Source organism: Taudactylus pleione, unplaced genomic scaffold (genome assembly GCF_031769625.1).
Source record: "Taudactylus pleione unplaced genomic scaffold, aTauple2 ptg000302l, whole genome shotgun sequence".
NCBI classification, from domain to species: domain Eukaryota; kingdom Metazoa; phylum Chordata; class Amphibia; order Anura; family Myobatrachidae; genus Taudactylus; species Taudactylus pleione.
The window spans coordinates 8,240,242-8,256,819 of record NW_028284703.1 but is presented as its reverse complement, the minus strand read 5'-3'; the positions used below and the strand labels follow the sequence as shown (position 1 = coordinate 8,256,819).

The window sequence follows — 16,578 nt, the reverse complement described above, 5'->3', positions numbered from 1 at the left end:
AATAAGGCTCCGAGGTGCAGAATCCGCTGAGACGGCATTAGAGTGGACTTCTGCCAGTTGGTTAACCAGCCGTGCCGTTGCAGCAGCGCAATGGTCAGGTCCAAGTGGCGTAGAAGGAGCTCTGGAGATCCTGCCACTAATAATAGGTCGTCCAAGTACGGCAACATGCAGACTCCCTGCAGCCGCAGAGAAGCCGCCATGACCGCCATCACCTTGGTGAACACACGCGGTGCTGTCGCCAGGCCAAAAGGCAACGCCCGAAACTGAAAATGGTCACTGCGGATTGCAAACCTGAGGAACTGTTGATGGCACAAAAGAATAGGGACATGCAGGTAAGCGTCCTGTATGTCCAATGACACCATGTAGTCCCCAGGTTCCAGCGCCAGAATGATGGACCGTAGGGTCTCCATCCGAAACTTCGGCACCCGCAAAGACTTGTTGAGAGCCTTGAGGTTGAGAATCGGACGAAACGACCCATTGGGTTTCTGCACCAAAAAAAGATTTGAATAGAAACCCTGGCCCCTCTGGGAGAATGGAACAGGCACTATAACTCCAGCCTGGAGCATAGTGTGCAAGACCTTCCGCAGCTCCGTGGCCTTGTTCCGGTCTGATGGTAGACCCGTGGTGAAGAATCGAGCCGGGGGTCTGTGCCGGAACGAGAGGGCGTACCCATGGGAGACCACCTCGAGAACTCAAGTGTCTGTCGTGGTGACCGACCAACACCGGGCGAACTGCAGCAGGCGGCCTCCCACCCTGGGATCCCCCAACGGGAGTCCCGGACAGTCAGGCCGCAGGCTTGTCATCAGGCTTAGGGGCCGGACGTCTGGTACTCCATGCCTGCTTGGCCGATTTTTTGGGACCAGCCTGTCGGGGAAAAGACTGTGGTTTGGGTCTGCCCTGGGCCCTATAAGACCGAAAGGACGATGGTCCTGAACCAGAAGGAGCCGCGGCCGACGGGAGACATGCCGATATGGCTGCCGCCAGCGTGGCCACGATCTTGTCCAGATCTGGACCGAAGAGGACTTCTCCATTAAAGGGCAACGCCTCCAAACCCTTTTTGGAGTCAGCGTCCGCCTTCCAGGATTCGCAACCACATGGTGCGACAAGCAGCCACCGCTGCTGAAGAAATTCGAGACACCAGTGTACTAATGTCTAAGGCCGCCTCGTTGATATAAGTGGCCGAATCACGGAGATTACCAATCAACTCCGTTTGTTCGGCCGGACAGTCGGAATCAAAGGATGCCTCCAATGAATCCGCCCAGCGCTCCATCGCTCTGGCAACCCAGCAAATGGCCATAGCCGGCCGCGCTGGCCCCCCCCCGCAAGGGAATAAGCGGACTTCAGGCAGATCTCCACCTTGCGGTCCGTAGCATCCTTAAGGGAGGACATGGAAGGCATTTGCAATGTGGCACTACGGACAAGACGTGTCACATGAGAATCCACCTGTGGAGGGGATTCCCACTTAGCAAAATAATTATCCGCGAACGGATAAGCCACTGCCAGGCGCCTCTGCGGCTGGTATCGCTTGCCAGGCTGTTTCCACGCCTCCTCTAAATGGTCCATTAACTGGCCCGAAAGAGGAAAGACTGTGGCGTCACCCTTCACATCCTTAAAAAAGGCATACTTGGATTTAGCCGCTGGGGGAACTTCGTCCTCAATCACCAAGGCTGTGCGGACTGCTCGAATAAGTCCAGGAATATATACCTTGGACCTAGCATCAGCGTCCTTAGTATGGAGAGGTTCCTGATCATAAGGATCCAGAATCTCCCCATCATCAGACGTCCCTTCGTCATCCTCATAAGGAGCCGACAGAGACGCCACCGGCCGTTTATGTGGCCGCATCAGTCTCCCCCTGCAACACATCCGACAAGTGCTGTACCGAACTCGTCAGGGAGTTAACCCACGCCGGTCCTGAGAAACCCGGGAGAGGGGAAATAGGGAGACTGCGGGGTACCACCAATTGTCTTGGGAAACCCTGCATGGGTGACGACACCACTGACTGCTGGGACAAACCCATCTGTGTAAACACGGGCTGCGGAGCTAACTGGCCCACTAAGGTTGTAAGCGCCTGAGCGAAACAAGCCCAGGGCGGCTCCTGTACCAGTGCTGTAACCGTAATAGGCCGCGCCATCGACAAACACTGCCGGCAGAGGCCCTCCGCACTACCCTCCCCCTCCGCTAAAGGTACTTTACATGTAGCACACTGTAGCCGGAGAGGAAAATCACTTTCAGACATGATGGTACTAAGTATGTGACCCCTCTCACCAATTGTATTTTAAAGAGGTGAGAGACCACCCTGCAGACAGTCAGAATAGAAGATACAGGCAGCAGCGCTAGCACAGTCACATACAATGCAAAGAAAATCAATTCCTGCACTAACCAGCGCTGATCACTCAACTACGCAGACACAGGGTCTGGTAGGACTCAGCGCTGCATACACAGACCTGACCACAAGCGGAGGAGAGGTATGCGGGGGGACCCAGACCAAGAGGCTTCCTTCCAGGCATCCAGCAGCGTTCACCATGCGTTCAGGAAGATGGCCGCCGAGGAGCAGAGAGGAGGCTGGCCTGGGGGAGGAGCGCTGCCACAGGGCCAGTCGGCAGTGTGCAGAGAGGGCTGTGTGCAGCGGGGGAGGCGCCGGCTGTGAGACAGGGAAGGCGCGCTCCCCTGGCATGCATTTAACCCCTGGGACGCCGCAGCGCTACCGCTCTGCTGCGGTCCGCTGTCCCAGCGGGGTAGTGGAAGCGCAGGTTCTTACCTGGCTCCACGCTGCAGCCAGTCCCCAGGGAGCCCCCTGCCTGGGGACTCTGGACCATGTAACAGCGGGGACCCACCGCGGGACCCCGCTGCTTACCTTGCTGTCCCCCTTGGATCCGGCCATGGTCTGGAACATCTGGGGTCACCACTAGCTGTGACCCCAGATGCTTACCAGCATCCCCGGATCGGTACTGGCGTTCTGGTACCGGCGGGGGTGTAGGGAAGACAGCATGGACGTCAGGACTGACTGTCCATGCTGTACAACCAGATGTGCAGCCACAGCTGCATGCAGAAAAGCTTCAGGGGCTCTTCTTAGCCCCCACTCCAACAGGTGCACCCAACTCCAGCCGGGCACCAAACTAAACTGGGGTGCCTTGGCTCGGGGGCGGGGTATAGGAGGGGGACCCTAGTGCATCCTGGGAGGCTGAAAGCTTAACTCTATGGTGCCCGATGACTGAAGTCACACCTATACCCCAAGGTATCCTATGGATACCCTATGGACCCTGAAGTAGAAAAAAGATTTTCCATTCTTGTAAGTTTACAAACCCCTTTCTAACCTCCCCTGGTCCTCATCTACCCTTACGATCTTTTGGAGAGATGTGTGTAGAACTTAACGGTCATATTAAAAAAAAAAAATACTATCGGTAAAGAAATTGTAAAAACTTTAGCAAAGGTTGGCAACCCTTTCCTGTTGTATATAGTTGTTCCTTGGCCCCGTTCTGCCATTTAGGAAATGAAAATCCTGAATGGCAAAACCTTCATGTCTGTCACAAACTGTAATATGCACTGTACACTGTGTTGTGCTTCCTTGAAATGGTATGCTCTTCCTCAGCCAGGGACCTGCTTAATTCCCTACCTGAACCCGCTGGGACACTCTTCATTTGACCCCACAAATGAAGATGAAGTATCTACACTCTTCTCATCCTCATACTCTACTGATTTGTGAGTGTAGTAATTTGAGAGAGATAGTAAAGTTCTTTCTCCTGTGCTCATCCCAACCTTAACTAAAATCTGTAATCTCTCTCTCTCTACTGCATTGTTCAAGCATGCAGTGATTACTCCCATTCTGAAAAAACTAAAATCTGACCATAACAGTTTCGCAAATTACAGTCCCATCTCCCTGCTCTCATGCCCCGCCAAGCTACTGGAGAGACTTGCCTACACCCGCCTCACACACTTTCTCAACTCAAACAACTTATTGGACCCACTTCAGGCGGGGTTTCATTCCCAACACTCCACAGAGACAGCACTGACTAAGATAGTGAATGATCTGGTCAGTACTAAGTCTAAGAGCCATTACTCGCTTCTAATTCTTCTATATCTCTCAGCCTGATTTTGGGAAGACTGTGTCAAAAGCAGCACTCACCACTACAATCCATTATGAATGCAGCTGCGAAGATTATCTTCCTCGCCAAACGTTCATCGCCTGTTGCTCCGCTCTATCAGTCCCTCCATTACCGGTTACCGGTTTTCTACCGTATTCATTACAAAATGCTTTTACTTACACATAAGGCTATTAACCAAACCAACATCCATCTCTTCACTTATCTCAAAATATCTCCCAACACGAGCAATTTGCTCAGCACAAGATCTGAGTCACCCATCCACACACATTATTTGCTCCCATTCATGGTTACAGGACTTTTTTCGGGCTGCACCCACCCTGTGGAATGTCCTCTCACGCAAAATAAGATTTTCCTCTAGTCTCCAAACCTTCAAGTGTTCCCTGAAAACTCACCTCTTCAGACAAGCTTATCAGATTCCAGAACCACCCACATAACCTTATAGCTTACATCTAATTACATCCCCTCTCACAGTCCACACATAACCTCACACATATTCGTCCACATCCTCCTGACCTTTGGCCAACATTCCTGTGTGACTGGATCATAAAGCCCACCAAGAACTTCTGCAATTTGGCTGGACCAAAATGCAATATAGCACCTATCCTTGTGTATCAGTGCCTATTTCCCTATAGATTGTAAGCTTGCGAGCAGGGCCTTCCTACCTATATATCTGTCTGTTATTACCCAGCATTGTTCTATAAATGTTTCCAATTGTGAGCGCTAAGGAATATGTTGCAATGTATAAGAAAATGTTAAATAGTGTACTTCCCACAATACAAATAGCACAGACATCCGTCAGTCTTAACATAAAAACCACTGACAGCTGACCTGTATAACATTGATTATCTCGTTACAATGGCACCTGCCATGGGGTGGGAAATATTAGGCACCAAGTGAACAGTCAGTTTTTCGAAGTAGATGTATTGGGAGCAGGAAAAATGGGCAAGCGTAAGGATCTGAGTGACTTTGACAAGGACCAAATTGTGATGGCTAGACGACTGGGTCAGAGCATCTCCAAAAACAGCAGGTCTTGTGGTGTATTCCCGGTATGCAGTGGTAAGTACCTACAAAGAGTGGTCCAATGAAGGGAAAAAGCAGTGAACTGGCGACAGGGTCATGGGGTGGCGCAAGGCTGATACACGTGGCTGCCAGTCAGGTCCTATCCCACAAAAGAGCTGCTGTAGCACAATTTGCAAAAAAGGAAGAAAAAAAATTGCTGGCTAAGATAGAAAGGTGTCAAAACACACAGTACATCGCAGCCGCACACCGGCCAGAGAGCGCATGCTGAGCCCTGCTCCCCAGCTCAATGACGAAATCGCCTACAATGAGCACGTGAGCATCAGAACCGGACCTTAGAGCAATGGAAGAAGGTGGCCTGGAGAATCACATTTTTATTTACATCATGTGAATGGCCAGGAGCGTGTGTGTCATTTACCTGGGCAAGCCGGCGGAGGCAGTGTGATGTTCTGGTCAATGTTCTGCTGGGAAACCTAGGGTCCTGCCATTTATGTGGATGTCACTTTGACACGTACAACCTACCTAAACATTTTTGCAGACCAAGTGCACCCCTTAATGGTAATTTTATTCCCTGATGGCTGTGCCACAGTGCAAATCTTGTTCAGAAATAGTTTGGGGAACATGAGAAAGATCTCGATTTTTCAGCACATCCCACAGATGCTCGATCAGATTAAGTCCGAGCCATGGAGGCCCAACCTGACAACTTACAGGACTTAAAGATCTACTCCTAACGACTTGGTGCCAGATACTACAGGACACCTTCAGAGGTCTAGTGGAGTCCATGCCTCCATGTGTCAGAGTGGTTTTGGTGGCACGAGGGAGACCCACACAATAGACTGGTGGTTTTAAGGTTATGGCTGATGGGTGTATATAATAAATACATTTAGAGAGATATATATCTATATAATAATTGCAGACGGTCTGTCCAGTTTCTTCAATGCATGTGCAGTGGAGGCTGCGTTACACACCCTAATGTCTCCCACTGCAGGAGAGACGGGGCAGACCTAGGAGAGGAGGACCAGCTCCCGTGAATGGGCAAATATGGGAGCCGGGGGAGAGCGGGATGGAGTGACAGGGGAGGGGGGGGGGGGGGGGGGGGGAGTGTTAAGCTTAGGTGACTCTTGTCCATTAAAAGAGATGATATAGATTATTTTTTTTTATTTATTTTTTTTACAGCTATAAACCTGTACCATTAAAATGCGTCCAAATAAAGAAACTGAATATTATAAAGAAGCTATTTTATTGAACACAGCAAGTAAAATAAATGATGTCTGTTACCTTCATATCGGTTGGGAGAATCACATCCCTTCTGGGGAGTCGCCACACGTAGGAAGATCTGCTGCCTCCAAGAATGTCGGCGTGTCCTCACTGGGCTATTGTTTCCCACCTCGCTGAGGATGGACTTGCACTCAAAATCACTGCAACAGAGACAGCAAATTATACACATATACTTGGCTGCTTAAAGGAATCAAATGCAATGTCAATATGAAATGCAAATGTACTGGGGTTATGAGAGGGTAAAAATGAGATCCCCCAGGACACAGCCACCAGCTATCAGGAGAGAGCCATTTAGATCAGTTTCTAATGCGATACAAAGAACAGAAGTCTTTCATACATGCTTTTTGAAAATAAAATGCACGACTCAGAGATTCCCAAACTCTGTCCTCAAGGCACCCTAACAGTCCAGGTTTTAAAGGATAACCATGCTTTGGCACAGGTGACTTAATTAGTACCTCAGTCTCTTGATCAACCATCTGTGCTCAACCATGGATATCCTTAAAACCTGGGCCATTGAGATGTCTTGAGGACAGAGGGCCTGATTCAGACCCGGTTGCAAGCGTTGTGCGCTCGCAACTGGGTCGACGGTGGGCCAGTGCACATGCGCACAGTGTTGGTACACTCATTGATCCGAGTTAAAACCCTCTTAAAACGCAGGAACAGAAGCAATTGGAGATATATGTATATGCAAATTACCATGTTGAAAGTGTACATGATAAAAATTTCTGCTTCCAATATAATTTTAGAAACTGATTTAATTTATTTTTGATTTCTGGCAACTGAATAAAGGGGAATCTGGCTTATTTCTATTTGTAGCACTTCCCTCCTCTCCTTTGCACCTTTTCTCATTTCCCACACTGACCCAGCACCTCGCCTGCTGCATAACAATGAAGGTGGAAACTACGGACATTACAATGAAACAGACAGGATGTGAGGGCGCACAGGATGAGTCAGGCGACCTACCGTTCTCGGCTACACTCTGCTGTACTGTTCTCGGCTACAGGAGCCAGAAACTTTAGAAAGTTTGGGACTGAGGAGGAAGAATGAAGCTTCTTTCGCAGAGAAGAAGAACGGTAGAAAAGGCTGAGAGCACAGGTCACAAGAAGCAGAAACGAGAGGAAACAGTAAAGAACCAAAGATGTAAAAGAGAAAATCTGAAAAATAAACGCTCAGATACACTTCTAAAGCGATCTATGGTCAGTCACACAAAAAGCTTTAGTTTTTTTAAAGGCGCCACAAAACAAAAAAAAAAAAGAAGCTTGTAGTTCTGAATTTTTGCATTTATATTCAGATAATCATAAATAAATATTAAACAGTTAATTTGGAACCAAGATAACCGTTCAGATCAGATTACATAACAGCACAAACCTCACACACCCAGGCTTCCTCAATGATCTCTGTATTGCTTCATTATCAGATGACAACGGCAGAGATCTAACATTCAGGCGTCAACATTACGGATATTATAGACTAACCCAAACTAATTAGATGTTACAGACTCCCTCAACACTGGGAAACCTGGGATTGAGCTGTAAATTAAAAGCACTTCATAGCAAGTTAGTTTAGTTTTACTGAATAAAAACAAAAATCACAAAAATATAAAAAAAAAATCACAAGCAGTAAAATATACAATGTTAAGTCGTCATAAAAAAATGTTTTCATCAAAATCTGAGCAAACCTTGCCGACATGCAGAGACAGACTGATAAAGGGTTGGCAAAAAGTGAAGTCGAGTTTAATGACAGCCAGGCTGCACACCATGCTGGACAAATCCCACAAGGAACATGGTTATTGCTCACCTCTTGTGTGTGACTGGACCACTTGGCTCCCCGCTGGTGCTGTGCTTTAGTTTTTTGAGAAATATAGGGGAAGAGGCTGCAGTGACAGGAGGAGAAGGGGCAGCTTCCTCACACGGTGCTGAGCTGCTATCAGGCTGGCTGGAAGCTGTGCTGGAACTAGACACCAGCATTCCAGCCCGGGAGGGAGGGAGGGAGGGAGGGAGGGAGGGAGTGGTGAAGAGTGATTTCAGCAGAGGTAAAAATTATTTGGTAGGTGTACACATAGATCATTTTTTGTTCATCACTCTTCTTATACAAATAGAATCAATTAGAGCTACTCCCAGGTAGACTACAGGACAGTACGCAACAATGCCAAATACTGTATAATGTTCACGCTTAACAGCACCCAAAATGGAATGGAAAGGATGTGCGATTTGCATGGGACATAATTTCCCCTTGCTTATAAAGTGGAGCCGCTTAAACTGACAGTTTTCAGATTTTCAAACCAGATCTAAAATTTGCTGGAATTTAAAAAATAACAATTTAAAAATTAGCCTGGTTCAGCTATATTTATTTCAGCTTGTCCCTGTACGTTCAAGTTACATTTAAAATATTTTATCTTTTGTACCTCAATTTTGGATGTTAATGGAAAACAAAGTGCCAGATTTATAACCCCCAGTATGGATCAGGGTCTACATGTTCAGGGTATTTAAACTGGTAAAAAGCAAAAACAAAATGTAGAAGAGTTTTCAGGCAGCCCTATCCCAGAGTATGGAGTTTCTGATCATTCAGCCTACAGAAAGCTCCCGGATTTTTGTTCTAGATCCAGTAAACAGCTATTTTTATTCAGAAAAGTGCATGAAACAAATATGGAATAGGCATAAGATGGCCATACACGGCACGATATACGCGCCGATCGTACCTGATATCGTGCTGCGCGCTCTCACGGAATCGTACACCGCATCCCCAGATCTTCCCGCAGGTTCATCAGATCTGGGATGCGATGTACGATTCCATTCAGATGGAGGAGCCGGCATAACGTGCTGTCAGCGGGGACCGCACTGGGAAAGCACGATCCATCTGCCGACGGATCGGCAATCGCCCTACATGGTGCATTGCACAGTGTATGAGACCTTAGAATCACATGTTTCAGTTTATATTTGAGGCATGGGATCTATTATCTACAAAGCACTGGACTTGTTGTTTACACACATTTTGGAGAACAATGCCTAAACTACAGTATATCAACATTTAGAAAATCACCCCTGCCTTTACAAATGGAATCCCCCATAATAGTTTGTTTAGCAGTGCTCCTCATGGTACTGTGGTAGGAAGCATCTTACGATGGGGTCTGTGATATATATGTAACTTTTTTCCCCCCCTATCAGTTTTTTGGAAGCCCATCGATTCTGTGTTTCAGTTATGAGATAAGAGATCTCATAACTGTACTATAAATCCTTGTGACTACTTCAATGGGCTAGATTTCCTTAACCAGAATATTACGAAGCTATGTGAGAAGAAAAAAAAAAAAAGCAAAGCAAGAGAACATAGCAAGAATGAGCCACGTTTCCAATGTACACTTCAAGTGTCAATATTGACCTGTGGAACAGGACAGTGCTGACAAACTGCAGTCTCCTAAAGCCAAGCTGTACAGTCCCATATTGCCAAGCACAGGTTTGGAATGAAAAGTACATGTTACCATCTGTAGTTAAACAAAGTAAATGATGTGACAGCAAATAGACCCCCCCCGCACCCCTTCTTGCCCAACATTCATTCTGCATGAATATAAAGTGATCTATGTGTCTGACAATACAACAGGATCTACAGTACAATGTTTAATGTTGTCCCAAAAGTATGTACCATAGTACTCTCCCGAAATGTCCAACAGACGTCCACATTAGTCGGTCATCTCCAGATTCTGATGCCAATGTGGTTGGCTTTGCCTTCTTTGGTATCATGACACTGAGTCTAATTCAGCTTGGATCGCTATTGCGAATGTGGCCGCGTAATCACACGCAGCACTGCTGTGAATATATGCTAAAGTTTACAACCAGTCAGCCAGCATAGAGGCGCCCACCATCGCTTTCTCACATCCGTAAGACCTCGCAGTCCTGCGTACACATCGGTAACATCGGACCCTCACTGAGAATCACAGCAGCTCTGACCTCTCTCAGAGATCGCAAGTCTCGTCGCACAGTGAGTACTGAAGCTGTGTATGCAGTCGCAGCGGCCGATTTGAACGCCGTTGCATGGGCGTGCATAAACGGATAGGCACACCTGCATTTCTCTGACCACTCTCCATCACCACCCCTAAACTGCCATCCCGTCACTCACTCTTTGATGGCTATCTGCGCACGTGATCGCAGTGCGATTGTAATGCTGTCACATGCACTGCGGCACATACACAGTACGCACCATCGGGCAATCCGCGTGCGCTGTTGCAATTGCGATCCATGCTGAATCGGACACTATTCAGAAGTTATGGGGTAGAATACCTCCCACCATTTGTGAAATGGAGTTTGGGACAGATTTGCGCTTCGTTATGGGGCGTGGCTTAGTGATAAGATGGCGAGCATCAAGAGAAATGCCAATCTTGTGAGCCATGTTCCAGTTTTATTCATACTGGGGGCTTGCCCTTCGCTCCAGGAGCTGGCACTGTGTGTGGATAATGCGTGCATGACTGTGCACGTCATCCATTCATTGCTGCTTTGCAGAGTGTCTCCCCAACCTACCCCCTGCCAGCCAGACACTGCGGCAAACGGGTGGGACAGTGCCCAAGAAGCTAGACTGTCCTGCTGAAATAGGGACAGCTGGGAGGTATGAGGTAGATGTACTAAGTCTTGGAGAGAGATACAATGCAGAGAGATAAAGTACCAATCAGCTTCTGTCATTTTTCAAACACATCCTGTAAAGTGACAGTTAGGAGCTGATTGGTTAGTACGTCATCCCTCTCCAAGGCTTAGTGGTCTTACATCTACCCCTACGTCCTATGATTTCTGTATATGGAGACTTTCAGCTGTAGCCATTTTCACGGAGACCAAAAACGGACAGTTAAGCCAGCACAAAATGACTCCATCTTGTGAATCACCAGTGTCAAGTAATTTGCTGCTTTTCCTTAATGGGGGAGAAGTCAGAGTAGAAAATGTATGTTCATAATAATCTTGTTTTCCTTTGTATAGGATTTGGGTATCTCCTTACTAGGACAGAACAGCAGTCCATATTACTGTACATTTGGAGAGGTCGCAGCCCATATTTCACAGGCAATTTTTTATTTTATTTTTTTAAATGCTGACATTGTATTACTGACAAATTCCTGCATTATAGGACCAACCAGGCGGTCTCATTGTGAGGTAACTGTCTCCTTTCTGCTATGTCTGGGAGGGAAGTGTTCACTGCAACCCAAACCCAGAAATAGGGACTGTGAAAAATCTGAATTTGGGGTTTCAGTGTGGATAGGAGCTGGGAGAGGGGAAGAAGCCGCAATATGGGAGACGTGTGACCTGTGAGGGTACAAAACAACCTGCGCCTTAGGCAAAGATAAGATGTGAAAGTGATGAAAGTAATTAAACTTGTTTTATATGATGCTATTCATCACATAACTGCACAATCTGGATTTTAACATGAAGGGTTAGCTGCACAGTACTTTAGGTCTCACCTCGTCATGCCCCTGGCTTGCACTAGGTACACCTAGGAGGTGGAAATGAGCATGCCCGCCTTCAGCAGCACCTAATGTCTACCTGAAATTATTTGTCAAAAGTAGGCAAGTACTGTATATGTGCATCATATCCTCCGAATGCCTGAAGTTTACTTCCTTACCTGAATCTAGGCAATCTACCTACCGGAATGCCCTCCAAACTATACAGCCATTACTATAGCTTAGCAAATTGCTGCATTTTGCATTAAAAAATTAAATTTGCAACCATCAGTGGGTATCTTAGTAAATTTAGCCTTTAAAAGTAACATGAGAGGGTCTAAGGCGTAGCCCCCATTTCTCCCCAAACGTAACCCTTTCAAATTTCAATATGAAACCTGTCCTCCCAGGCCTGACTGAGTTCTAGCACAATGAGCCTCAAATACAGCTAATCTGACGTGGGGCTAAGAACTTTCCTTTCTGCCCTTAATGCATAGTTTATTTTGGGAAAAAACGTCTCGTCCTCTGGCACCCCCAAAAACATTCTGGGCTCCATGTGACTGTTCAGCAAACCACCACTGCCAGTCTGCAGAGAACGGTGATAACATAACAATGAAGGGGGGAGGTGGGGTATTCTCAGCAATTTAGGGGGGCTCTTGTGTTCCCCTAGGATTCCCCCCTAGAGCTCACTGATCACAGCAGAACAGTCACACAACTCCACTTCCTAAATAGAGGCACAGAATGATCCAGGGGCTGCAGATAGTGATTACGGTAAGTGAGGGATAAAATTAAAGCGGAATTGGATCACAACAACTCTGCAATAGACAGCCTCCCTTCCCCCAGCTACAGCCCCACTGCATAACATAACTTGCGACCAAAGATGCCTTTTTGCCCCCTGCGCTCTTATCCTCCTTCACTTCAACCATCCGCAGAAAAAAATACTGGCCCCTTCCAAAAACACTAAGTTCAGCATTACCTCCCACTAAGTATACAGGTTGGGGAAATTTTAGGTGAAAAAGAAAATGGTTATAAAAAACTTTCTCTGGTCTCGGCCAGGTCACACTGCTCTCACTGCCAGATAACCTTGTGTGCTACATAATGGGGATTACCTTGATGAATAAAGGAGACTTTCCATTACATACCAAATTAATTTCTCTTTTTCTTAAATTCCCCATCCAATAAATGTACACTTATTTATAAGTATTTAATTTTACTAGTTATGAAATAACAAGCAGCGTACAAGTATAGCCCAGCAGCAATGGGTATCTCATTTTCCTGCAGTCTATTATGTAATATATTTCAGAGGAGAAACAAAAAAAAATAAAAATAATAAATTAGGGATTTAAAATGAACGGTTTTCTTACACCCACTACTCCGTATGTGTAGAACATTGCATAACAAACTGAAAAAATTATAAATAGACATGACAGCAAGTGGTAAAGCCCACAGTCAGCAGCAAGTTTATGACAAATACTGCACATATGAAATCCCTTTCATCTCACTATGAGTGGTGGGGAGGTTTCTGAAAATCCCAACTGAAAGAATAAGGACAAAGTAAAGCTGGGTACACACTAGGTCGACCCACCAATGATTAGTAAGTGTATACACACTTACCAATCATCTGCCCAAAGTGCTTGACTGCTAAACTGGGCGGGTATTTAAATTGCCCACCAAGTTAAGCGGTCAATCAGCACCGGATCCCTGTAGAACGTGTAAGGGAGATCGGAGGGTTTCCCATACACACCAGCAGATGACCAATATATCTTTCAGATATATCGGGCCATCTGCTGTACTGTACAGCAGATCAATATGTCTGTGAACAACCTTGTTCACACACCTGTCCGCTGCACAAACCTGGCAATGAACTATCCATAGATCGATATATCTAGTAGTGTGTACCCAGCTTTAGACGATTACAAACTCTTTACCCTAGTTTCCTCTACGTCATACTGCAAAGGTGCAATTCACATCTTTGTTTTCTTACTTCCCCATTAGCGGCCACGTTTAAGCCTTGGAAAGAGATGAAGTGGAGAACTTGCACAGAGCAACCAATCAGCTTCTACCTGTCATTTCATAGACTGTGCTAGATAAAGGATACCTAGAAGCTGATTGGATGCTTTAGGCAACTTCTCCATCTCTCTCCTGCATTTTCCTACCATTGCGTCACAACACTGTTTGTCCAGGTGAAAATCTGGACCATTTAACGTGATCTGGTCCAACCACTAAATGGAGGCCTTAATCATAATTCAAATAGATACGGTTCTTTCGCATCTCCTGTCTCTATTGTGTTTTATAACCTCTTTACCCTCCCTCCCCCATCATCGCTGGAGCTTTAATTATCGACTACATGCTACAGTCACATCACCCTTATTTTATGCTTTACAACATTTTGAGGGAAACATTCTAGTGCGAGACCAACCTGTCAACTCAATCACACACTATCCGCCACCATGGCTCTTTTGCCTTCAACTCAAATGGCTACATTTACGAATATTACCTATGATCATGCTCCCCATTCTCCACAGATGTTTGAAAAGAATAGTGCATGTATGCTGTACTAATATAAACATGTATGGGACAGAGTAAATATCCTATTGTTGCTTACAGAAAGTAGGCAATAATAGGATGTAAAGTGCATCAATCGCTAGTGCAGAGTGGAGGCAGCCATGTTGGGGGCTGTCCTATTGGTTATAAGAATGCAGTAAAATACTGTATGAATTGAAGGCTACATAACCACCTAGCTATATAGCTCCGGCCCACCCCACTGCCCACTGGCTGCTACATGCAACTTTTCCCAGGACTCTGTGGTTAGTCTCATAGACCCGGCACAGTGATGTTTTGGAAAGGAGTTGGAGCGGACCAATGGAGAAGATGAAACAGACATTGCTGTATCCCATTGGGCCTCCATGGTCACATGACTATGAGGCGGCCATTTTAAAATGTTCACCACGATAGGTGGTAATGCAGCTTTAAAAAAAAAAAAACTAGAAGTAAAATTAATTTATTAATTGTTACACCTTCCATTTTAAACAGTCCAGCAGTGTCTCATGAAATGGATTCTTTGGTACGCCACTAAGCTCCTGGATCACAATATTTTGATTATAGACCAGCACTATACTGTATTACATCTAGCATATTCTAATGAAACGGAAGAACCTATGGAAACTCCAGTAATTTCCATGTCCCGGGGATCCAGGAAATAAACAATATGAAGAGCCTGCAGTGGCAGCACTGGAATTGCTAGCTAGGCAACTATATAAATACAATCATTTCAAATCAGTATATGATTAATGAGAAAACATTATGTTTGAAGAAATGTGTATCACCAACATATTTATGCATTGTTAATTACTACGTAGGCTAGACAAAAAAAAACAAAAAAACAAAATGCAGAACACAAGTAGCAATTTTTAAAATACTAAATTACATATATATTACTTAAATCCTTGGCTATCTGTGTGACTCTCCCAGATCATTGAGCAGCTTTATAGACCAGATAAGCCTGCATCCTGCTGTGCTAATTCCACGAGAAAATACCATAGCATTACATGAAGAAATAAAGTTTTGCCAATGTTTTCTTCTTCTGTAGAGAAGAAAGTTCCTTATCCCTGACTGCATTAAAAGATGGTTTCATATAACACAATTATACGGTACTCACTTGCTTTTGTGTGGAATCTCTGTGCTCACAGAGTGATGCCGCATAAGCTTCCTCTGAGGAACAGATGGGGTTTTCTGCACGGGCTCTGCTAAATCCTGAGATGTGACAGGAAAATGACTCAACGTGTTAGCTCGGCGTCGGAATCCTGGAGGAGATAATTCTCCAGGATGCTTGGAGGGGGATTGTTCTGTTCCCTTTGGTAAGTCGCCCATGGAGCCGTGAGCCTTCAGAGGGAGCTCAGGAGAAAATGCTGGTTCTAGTCCACATAATGAAGGAGCGTTTTCATCCTGCATGCGCAAAGAGTGGAGAAAATAAAAACTCTTCCAATAACAAAAGGGAAGAATCAAATCAAGACCCAAGAGGACACGTAGCACCAGGCAAAATTGTTAAAATGCACCTGCCTCTTACACACCGTGCAGGCAGACATTTTGTGAGCAGAACCAATCATTAGGAGAAGGCAGCCCATCAATTCACTAGGAACCATCAAGGCACAAGACAAGATGGCTGCCGCCATTGTGGGGAGGAGACAGGTGCACTAGCACTACCATCGGAATAGGTATGTAATCCCGACAGGATACAGGCGATCAAAATCCACGAAGCCTGGATCCCGACAGGGTTAACATACCGACACTTGGTAACTCCTAAACTTATGCTAACCCTCCCACTCCCTAACCCTCCCTCCACCTAACCTCCCCCCATAGTTCCTAAACCTAACCTTCCCCCTAGAGCATGGGTCTTCAACCTTGGCCCTCGAGCTGCTGTGAAACTACACATCCCAGCATGCCTTGCCACTGTTTTGATATAACAGCATGCTAAAACTGTGGCAGGGCATCCTGGGATCTGTAGTTCCATAGCAGCTGGAGGGCCAACTTTGAAGACCACTGCCCTAGAGCCTAACCCTAACCATAACCCCACCCCGCTACTTACCTTCGGCATCTCAGCGGTCGGGATGCCGGCGCCGGGTTTCTGGAGCCGGCAAGGTAAGAGTCAGCATTCAGACTGCCGGGATGCCGAACGCATACCCTACCATCACATAACTTTATATTGTTTTATGAAGATAAAGGGCAGCTTTTACTTACTTAGGACTTAGCAAATGGGTCCGTTATTAATCTTAA

The 16,578-nt window shown here is 46.1% G+C and overlaps 1 protein-coding gene across 6 annotated transcripts in view; it reads right to left on the bottom strand.

Moving 5' to 3' along the window:
* The window catches only part of TBC1D1 (TBC1 domain family member 1), a 257,909-nt gene that overhangs the window by 70,873 nt on the left and 170,458 nt on the right, over positions 1-16,578 (bottom strand). For 3 of the 6 annotated variants that reach the window (XM_088482972.1, XM_088482975.1, XM_088482976.1), the window contains 4 exons: positions 15,464-15,750; positions 8,196-8,351; positions 7,362-7,481; positions 6,399-6,538 (listed from right to left, as the gene is read on the bottom strand). In XM_088482972.1, coding sequence (XP_088339098.1) covers positions 6,399-6,538; positions 7,362-7,481; positions 8,196-8,351; positions 15,464-15,750 — 703 coding nt within the window. The remainder of the gene's footprint in view (positions 1-6,398; positions 6,539-7,361; positions 7,482-8,195; positions 8,352-15,463; positions 15,751-16,578) is intronic. The other 3 variants (XM_088482974.1, XM_088482977.1, XM_088482973.1) reach the window with 2 other exon arrangements.